This window comes from Melanaphis sacchari, unplaced genomic scaffold (genome assembly GCF_002803265.2).
Source record: "Melanaphis sacchari strain LSU unplaced genomic scaffold, SCAv2.0 Contig44_pilon_pilon, whole genome shotgun sequence".
NCBI classification, from domain to species: Eukaryota; Metazoa; Arthropoda; class Insecta; order Hemiptera; family Aphididae; genus Melanaphis; species Melanaphis sacchari.
Window position 1 is genome coordinate 3,646,941 of NW_020271295.1, and position 10,499 is coordinate 3,657,439.

General features: G+C 29.4%; 2 protein-coding genes across 2 annotated transcripts; one reads left to right on the forward strand and one right to left on the reverse strand.

The window, feature by feature from the left end:
- Positions 1 to 1,235: 1,235 nt before the first annotated feature.
- Positions 1,236 to 2,742, reverse strand: LOC112598056 (tubulin beta chain-like). Its single transcript, XM_025344383.1, has one exon. It carries the CDS (start codon positions 2,740 to 2,742, stop codon positions 1,498 to 1,500), a length of 1,245 nt encoding a protein of 414 aa, XP_025200168.1. The 3' UTR covers positions 1,236 to 1,497.
- A 3,346-nt stretch (positions 2,743 to 6,088) lies between these two features.
- LOC112598060 lies at positions 6,089 to 6,490 on the forward strand. The gene has a single exon (XM_025344390.1). It carries the CDS (start codon positions 6,089 to 6,091, stop codon positions 6,488 to 6,490), a length of 402 nt encoding a protein of 133 aa, XP_025200175.1.
- The last annotated feature ends 4,009 nt before the right edge of the window (positions 6,491 to 10,499 follow it).

Consider the following 10,499-nt stretch of genomic DNA (forward strand, 5'->3'; position numbering starts at 1 on the left):
TTACCTAATATATTGCTCGGCGACTCTCTGACTTTGCACATACAATGTTGCATATCAATATATATAGGGTACTCAGGTAACTACAAATGTTATTATAATTGAATTCTACTTTCATTTTCCAATTCGTTTGGTTAGATATGTGATTAAGAATAAATAGACCAAAACATATGATGCTATTTGTGTTGTTGTAGTGCAATAATAATTTAAAAATCGTTGAATATAATATAATATATACCCGTGTTGTTAATTAATTATACATTATTATTATTTTTATGTTATAATTATAGTATTTAAATATTAAATTATATATTAAAAATTAAATGTGTGTGTGTTTATGTGTGCGTGCATGCGTGTGAAAACAATGTTTTATTATTTTGTAACTTAGAAAATGTGTTTCACTTCACATATCTCAAAGTCTACTTATTATCTGGTATAATGCGTAGTTTTTTATGGTTGACCGTAGCTCAACCGCTTTGTATTTAAGTCGTCTACAATCCCTTTTAGTCAATTATTATATTATTATTGTTTACATAAAAAGTAAGTGTACGTACATGTTTTTTAGTTAATTATTATATTTTAAACTTAATCATTATTATTAATGCCTACCTAATTGTACATTTAATTACCGTCTAGTACCAGTACATGTATGACATTATTAATATTACATTTTTGTTTTAATTTAAATAAAATATATATTATTATAGACCTTTTGAAAAAGACATTTAACATGCGTTTTATTTTTAACGTTGTGCCTTATATTCCATTATTGGTCATATCTCGATAACAATCACTCATGATACCTAAAATACAATTTGATATGTGCCTACTTTACTTTTACCGGAGTATATATTCTTAAACTTTTTACAAAAATTTAGAATTGAAGAGAAAAATCATCTTACAATAGCAACTAGAATATATACGTCAAGCTACTGTAGGTACTACAGGTACCTATAAATAATTACTTTAATATCAATCCCCAAGGGCACCCATAGAAAAATTCTCAAAGGGGACAAAATTTTAATTATGTCCATGAGATAGGAAAGGGTTTACAATTTAATATTATATTATTATATTTTGTATATCAAACTGGAAAATTATAAAATAATAATTATTTAACCAATTAACCATAAAAGTTATTCATTGAATTTTAATTTTATTAATAACATAAATTTATTAAAATATTAATTTACAAATAAAAATTATCAATTTCTTTTTTAACACCAAATATATTTATTACTTATTCTATGTATTCATTCGTTTTATCATCAATTTTTTCTCCTATGTACGCTTATCATGCCTAATCCATCAAGTCTATCTTCACTCATTGTAGATCTTATGTAAACAATTTTTCAAAATTTTCCTGGGGGGGAACATGTCCATCCTTGCCCCCCATATGGGCGCCCTTGATCAATCCCCATAATTGTGTGAGTTGCTTACAATAAACGAAAATATATCTTTCTATGTAAATAATTGATTTAATGTCCTACATTAAAATATTTAAAGCACCGGTGGCTTACATTCATCAACTGTCGATAATGCGACCGTGCAGCTCGTACTTGTAGATGATTGTCTGTCATCGTTATCGTCACCGCTACAGTTGATCTGCTCGATCACCAAGTATTCAGCCAACAGCGATTCGATCTGTTCCAATGCAACTCGAAATTCATCTGAATCCATTCCCTCTTCGGTGTACTTGTGTAACAGCTTTCGTTTTGCCAACATTGACGCGAACCGCTGACAGTCCCGTTCGAGTACGTCCCGAACCGCTGTCGTATTGGCCACTACCGTACCACTATTCTCGATTCCGTAACACGGTACACCGTAACTAGCAGTCTTGAGGTTGTCTGGTAACCAACAACGTTCTGGGTCAGACATACGACTACATCCTGTAATCGGCTGCAGTGGTACACTGCCACTGCGGTCGGTCTCCAAGCCTCTGCCCCGAAACGTCATGACGGCAGCCATAACGACAGCCTCAATGGTATCAGCGCCGGTGCAATGCCGCTGCAGCCGCACTGCTTCGAATAGCTGTGTGGCCAGCTCGGAAATGGAGTGCACGCACGCGTCCGTTTGTCCGCGGAACGTGAGCGGTGCAAATTCCGGCACAAAGAAGTGCAGTCTCGGATACGGCACTAGGTTAGCGATGCACTTTCTCATGTCGGTGTTCAATCTGCCGGAGAACCGGAGTCCGGTCGTCGTGCCAGACATGATCTGCGACACCAGGTGGTTGAGATCAGCGTATGCAGGGACAGCGAATACACCTCCACCACTACTACCACTATCACAGCATGCATCAAATAGCGCTCGGTTATCTACCAGATATGTCGCATGCGCACCGCCAACCAACCGGGCCGCGGACAGTAACACGTTGTACGATTCAGTAGGCTCATCCGACACGGTCGTCCACGGTGCTACACTGTACGTGTGAACCACCTGGTTTGGGTATAATACTCGGATGTTGTCCAGTACGCGTCCACCTAGGCCAGAGCCTGTGCCGCCGCCCATCGAGTGCACCAACTGAAACCCTTGAAGCCGATCGCACCGCTCTACTTCTGACTGGACAGCGTCCGCGACTAAACTCGATATTTCATTGCTACCATAATAGCCTCTGGCGAAGTTACTTCCGGTTCCGCCATGCCCGCCCACAAAGTTTTGCTTTCTATATGCGTTACTACCACACCGTTGCCCACCGATCGTATTGGACAACGCCGAATCCGAGTCAACGAGCACCGCACGAGGCATGTGAACTCCACCTACACAGTTTTACCTATTAATTTTAAAACAAGCCTTACCCAACTATGTGCAGGTATAAAATCTGCAGAGTCCGCATAAATATACACTGATAATTGGTATAACTATAGTAACTATAGAATTGAAAATATAAAGTAGCTAAGAATATGTAACTATTAGAAAACCATTTTTCAGCTAAAATTTACATAGAAGTAACTTGACGTGCTAACTAGACTATTCAAAATAATTTTTTAAAAAAAAGTATAAATAATCGTCTAATTTTTATAATTTTTAAAAAAATAATAAAAAATGTAACTAATATAATTTTGTTCTATCTTTTTATTACTTACTATTGACAAGTCTATTTCTACAGTTAAGGTTACAAATTACTTTAAATAAAAGAAATTTAAGATAAATTTATATTAACCCATTTAAATTTGCAATAACAATTTAACATGAATAAACTTAGTAACGGTCATACAGTTTTTTTTTCTAGTTCTAATATAATATACAATATACCTATTTATACTTTATACATATTTATCAAGCATTGATAATTGGTAAGACGTTCGCACTCCTAAGTGAAATTTTTAAATTGGACTATAATAATTTAGATGCCAAGAACTATATGAAAAAAGCATTTTATTATACGATTTGTAGGTCTGTTTAAATTTTTTAATCTTACAGATCGATGAATTACTGATGAAAATTATAATAATTGGATTAAAATTATGTGTTTTGTGTTACAAAACTTTTTATACTGGAAATAATGCATCACCTTCAATTTTGAGTGTGGTTTCTGCTAGAAAATTTAGATAAGTTAAGTAATTGAAAATCTAACTAATTTTCAAAATAATAAAGAATATTAATTTGAAAAAATGGGACTATGATGTAGTCAATATTAATTGGTTATTTGTTGTAATTCAAAAATGAATAACAGTAAAAATACACTAGAAACTTAATACTTATAATATTTGTTTATATTTACATATGTTTTTAGCTCATTGAACTCTTATTGAAGATGATTGACATTTTCAATTAATAATATTACAGTAATCACTCGATAATTCGAAATTTATTGAGGTTTTCGATTTGCCGAGTGGTCGAATAATCGAGAGGAAAAAATCAATTCGAATTAAAGAGAAGTGAAAAATTATTGTTTGTATGTGCATATTACATTTATTTATTATACATACATAAAAATCTATTACTATATTTTACATATTAAAGAAATCTGTTTTTTTTTTTTTTTTGTGAAAAATGTCTGGCCACAATTTGGTCCACAGCGTTGTCGAACTTACTGATAGCATAAAATTGTATCGCATTTTTTTTTCGTCCATTTCAAATTGCTCAAAAAATTAACATAATTTTGACAAAAGTTTAGATAAGGTTAATAAGATACGATAACGTTTATAAGCTACGATAATATTTAACCACTGTCGTTATTAGTTTCATTTACGAGTACGTCAAATAGATTGTACATAATCTTTACATGTATGTACATTGTACAATTTATATATATATATATATATATGAATTTACATTAAATCACGTTTAAAGAAATTCGAAATAGAGATTTATGGAATAAAAATTCTAATTGTAAAGTGTGTCCCACCAATATATATTTTGAATTAACGAGGAGACCGGAATGTCCGAAATACATGTATTTTCTTTTAATTGTAGAGGTTTTCTTAGGGAACTCAGCGTTTAGTTCGATGTATAAAGTTTTTCGAATTAACGAATGACTACTGTATTTAAGTTCTTTTGCGATTTTTATAGTTAAAAAGCTTGAAAATATTATCATAGGGTTCCTCATTAGTTGTTCTTACAAAAATCTAAAAATACCAAAAATACAATTTAATATTATGCATACATTTTTATAGACATTTAAAGTTATGATATCTTAATGAATAGTGATAATAGTTTTATCAATGAATACTGATATTTTTTACAAAAATATAGCACTTAAAAATATTGCTTATCAACTAAGAAACTAGATTTCGTAAAAATACAACAAAATGAATGTAATTGCTTAGTTGAAGTGTTAAAATTACGAATTAACAAATTAAATGTTAAGTCAAATGAATATAAGAGTTCTAAAACTAGCCCTTTGATATAAGACAGCAGAGTTGTTCATTTCTAATATATGTGTATCTTATAATAATATAAAAATATCACGTAAAAAGTGATTAAATAATTTTTGAAAATTCAAATCATAAATAATTCTTATAATAGGTAGGTATTGGTTTTAATGACCGCGAGATGTTTTACTACATAAGTTCTGTTAAGATTCTGTCCACTCGTCACCCAGTTCTAAAAAATCAAATATTCGCTTAATTTGCTCATGGCCATAGTCTTAGATACAAATATTTGATTATCTACTGTAATAATAATACTGGTACTTTAAACTAATTTCATATTATTGACCATATTATTTTCATTTATCATTATGGACATCTATGGAAATAAATAATAAGTTAGTAGGTAATTTACAAACTTGTATTATTATGCAATGTTTGTTTTATGATCGTGATATAAATAGTAAAAATAATTAATATCTATTATTGTCTTGTGTTTATCATTTATCACTTTGAATAGTTCTTCCACAGGCTACAGCCCATTTGCGCTCCAAAGGATCTGGACAGATTTGCCTGAAAGATAAGGTACTATACTCGCTGATTTATAGCCTATATGCGCCCAATTCGCATATAATGTTGCTGTTGTGATTCATAAAATAGATTATTTATATCTTGATAAATACTTTATTAAGATTAAATAGATTAGTATATTATAGTAATTTAATAATGATTGTCTAAATAATATATTTTAAATTTTATAATTTTGTCAACATTTTGGGTTTAAAAAAATTAGTCAATATGACAATAACTTACATTAAATCCAGGATTTCTTTATTAAATATGCTCAACTACAGGGTGCGGCATAATGGACTCCCACATTTCCGAAGTGAATTAAAAAAAAACCAATGCAAGATAAAGAAAAAAAAATTTTATTTTTAAAAACTATATTATATAAGGTTTTTTTAAAATTATTTTTTAAAAATTATATCATCTAAATGATTGCCTTGACGAGCAACGCACATATGGAGCCGTTCTCGAAAGTTTTCCATCACTTTCGCCAGCATATTGAGTGGAATCGCGGAGATTTCTTGACGGATGGCCTCTTTTAGTTCTTCAATGGTTATTGGTCGATGTTTGAAAACTTCAGCTTTGAGGTATCCTCATAAGAAATAAACACATGGGCTCAAATCAGGGGAACGAGGAGGCCATGTAATGTTTTCTCTTAAGGTGATCAAGCGACCAGGAAACATTTTACTGTAACTTCCAACCGGTACTGCGAAATGCTGGAGAACTTTTTACGCCCGAAAATCGAAGAATACGAAAATAATGATATCTTCTGGTTTCAACAGGATGGGGCCACAGCTCATACAGCTCGTTGTTCTCGTGCTGTATTGCAAAAAATGTTTCCTGGACGCTTGATCTCCTTAAGGGAAAACATTACATGGCCTCCCTGCTCCCCTGATTTGAGCTCATGTGATTATTTCTCATGGGGATACCTCAAAGCTGAAGTTTTCAAACATCGACCAAGAACCATTGAAGAACTAAAAGAGGCCATCCGTCAAGAAACCTCCGCGATTCCACTCAATATGCTGGCGAAAGTGATGGAAAACTTTCGAGAACGGCTCCATATGTGCGTTGCTCGTCAAGGCAATCATTTAGACTTTAGACGATATAATTTTTAAAAAATAATTTAAAAAAACCTTATATAATATAGTTTTTAAAAATAAAATTTTTTTTTCTTTATCTTGCATTGTTTTTTTTTTTAATTCACTTCGGAAATGTGGAAGTCCATTATGCCGCACCCTGTATTATAAAATGTAATACTGTTGATTTTTTTTATACACATATAAATCATATAATAAATAAATCAATCCCTCTAAATTTATAAGTAATTTTTTTTAAATATTATACTCTGGTTAAATTTTTTATTTCGTATTTGGCCCAAGTTGTACATGTAAATCCTATACGTTGCGTCGTTGCTTCTCTTCATTTCGTCTTGGTTTCACTGTGCTTTTATTTACTTCCTTTATTTTTAAATAAGTTTTCTCTTAAATTAATTTTAAATTTTCAATAACATTAGTGATTGGAAGATGGGATGCAATTTAGATAAAATGGGCCTATATTCGATAATATTGATAATGAATGTTACGTAAAAATAAAAAATAGTTAGGTTAGCATTTTTATTGAAAATATTTTGAACGTATATGGTTACACTGCTGCACAGGCCACAGTCATAAGTGATATTATGTACGGAGATTGAACTGGAAAATTATGATAATTGTTAATGAATAATAATGTATAATTATAATAAAAATAACATCTAATAAATGCATTAATATATTTTGGTTCAGCCCGACCCTTCTTTACCTACCAACTAAACCGTCAACAATATTTATCATTTTAATCGTTTTTTATTGCTTAATAGGTACCTATTATAACTAGTATAAGGTATTTCAAATTTCTATGATAATAATTTATACTTGAATTTTTAATTTTTAACGCTGTTTTGCTTCCACTGATGAATTTTGTAGAAGTTAATAAGTTAATATTAATGCTCGTTCAAAAATGTCTTATAAGTTGAAGTGTAAAAGGAAAAGAATTAAATTTAAATGCATGGACTGTGGAAGTATTTTTAATTATAAATTTAAACATGAAAGAGTGAAAGACAAATATCTACATAGTCTATACTTGCAGTAAGTAATTGCATTTATAAGTCCCTCACATTCATAATCTGTACACCTTTGATATTACTCATTAGTCATTTGCCTTTTATTCAATGTAATATGAAAAAAAAATCAATAGCGTTTGTTAATGAAACAATCAATTAAAATATACATAATTTTATTGTCTATAAACCTTAAATCTAATTATATCTTGTATTTATAATATTTGGTTGACTCTTAAATAATTTATTTTAATGTTTTTATTTTTAGATTTAACACAAATTTTACTCAATTGGCATACACCTAATGTTTGTCAATTAACCACTCCCTCACCTCTATACACCCTCCAACATGGAGTGAGCAATTTTTTGAACACACCCTCCTTAGTTTTTATCTTAAAACCGCCCCTGTTATTAACGTGGAGTAAGAAACAATAAATAGTCCATAGTTCATGCAGTTTGCAGAATATTTTCAATATGATCATTGAATATTGATGTTTGATTTTGATTATTCTAAATTTGAATATCTATTATTATCATTATTATTATTTAATATAACTTATTACTAACTTAACCTATAGTTTAAAAATTAACCTCCTCGAATACTCATCTATATTCTACTATTTTATACTACACTATTAATAGTACAAATCTAGTACCTAATCTATACCATTATACCACCCACGACCCACTCACCTATTAATACAATGACTTAAGTTTCAACCCTCAGGACTTAAAAAAAAAATATCTTCGTGCTTTCACTGATTGGCTTTAATAATATTGTTATAAACATTTAACTCTATTAAAGTGAAATGTACAGTATTTTTACCTTGGGATTCATCATAATACACATGTATGTGCTCCAACTGCTCATCCGTAGAATAACCGTCAAATTTCCCTTTCTCGTCAATTCCATGTTCATTTGATATGGTTTTCCAAAACTACAAAAGCTTATAAAGTAATTGCAAGTATTATTAGTGATTATTTATTGTCAATCGGTAACCAGACAATATAAAAACAACGACTCATTGCAGGCTGTTACAATTTACAAAAACTCGAATACAAATCAAAATCAAACCACATATAGTGGCTAATAGATGGAAGTAAATTTTTCAAAAATAAACTTTATATTATAAGGAAAAATATTACGTATCATGCAATTATTATATCATAATATTTATATATTTCATGTTACAACAGTGAACAGGTAAAAACGTATACATAGTATACATATATATCTATGTATAGAATTATTTTAACTATAATATCTATAATCTATACCCAATATATGTATTTTTAGCTCCTCGAATGAAAAATATATTCTAAATAGATTTTTATTAAAAAATTTTAACTATTACTGTTATATATATATTATATATAAGTATATTTAAGTTAAATTATATTGATTTATGCGTAAATATAAGTTTATCTAGTATCTACTTATGGTATCATCATATTATACCTCAGACCCACTATACTACAACAGCTTATAGCTAAGAGTGGAATAATTTTAAGAACAACAAGAAGAATCAACTACCTACATATTTTTTTTAACCTTAATTTAATAAGAATCGTAATATTTTTGTTGCAAAATAAATAATAAATTAATTTGTTTAATCTGTAATGGTATTATAATTAATAACTTATAAGTGATTGATTACAAGGTATGATTGTTTAAGAGGGAAGAAAAATTCAAAGTATATAAATAAAAATTAGTTGATGACATAAAATAAATGTTAAATATTTGGGAATAAAAATAAATTAAAATTATACTTTTTTAATTATACAAAAAATGTATATTAATGTAGTAATACAATTAAAATTATTTAATTGTTTTTAATAAATAATAATAAGAATTAAATATATATTTTGCAATCCATAAAAATTTTTTTACAGATATAAAAATAATAAAATATTAATGCTCAAGTAATACTTTGAGCTTGACATGCTTATTCAGCTATAGATTCAATGGAAATGGTCAAAACCTTAATAAACTTTAAATATTCTTAAAATATATGTATATTATATGCAATAAATATAAAGAATATTATTTCGATAAAAAATACATTTAATGTTTATGCAACACACGTACGTTATCTCCAATCCGATTGCCACAACGACCCACTTGAATTTGCAATATTTCTCCCATATCGTCTGTAATCACCACCACAACGGATACAACTGTTAAACAGCTGCTATTTTGAAATGTTACGAATCTCAATCACGTCACTTTTTTTTCAATTGTTTTAAAATAAACAATTTTATTGATATCTTTCAATCAGTATACACACAATAATAACGTAGCAACTATAGCAGCAACTGTATAGGTACTGAGCAACAAGTCTGAAATCAAAAAGTCCTCAAATCACAAATAAAAAAGCCTATAAAAAATGCCTATATAATGGCGTCATGCTCAAATAATATTCAAATATTAAAAATTAATCAATTTTTCGAAATTAATAGCGTTTGTGTAGAAAGATACTTTTATGAATTATCTAATAAAATATTATTTGCGTTCTTAAATACTTGTGTATAAATATATTTTATATTTATGTGTATGAAAACATACTAATCACGTAGTGATGACAATAAATAATGAACGATATGATAAAACCAAACTATATAAATATAATTAACAGAGTAATGGTCTTTAAATGTGCCGCCTATACATAGTCACATAGAACAGTGAAGTAAAATCTTCTTCTGTATACTAATTATTTGGATTAAGTTAAGTTAGGTTAATCAGGAAAGGGGTAAGGCAGGGATGCTCATTATCTCCATGCTTATTTAATCTTTATATTCAAGAAGCTATTAACCGAGAGAGGGAAGTAATACAAGTAGGAATAAAAATTCAAGGAGAAAATGTAGATATGCTACAATTTGCGAATGACATAGTATTGTTGGCGAAGAATAAAAAAGACTTACAAAACACTCAAACGATTATGAATAACATATTCAGAGACGAATAAAATATAAATTAAAAACAAAAATCCTCTTGTGCAGTTAAAATGAAGCAGTTAAACCAGATA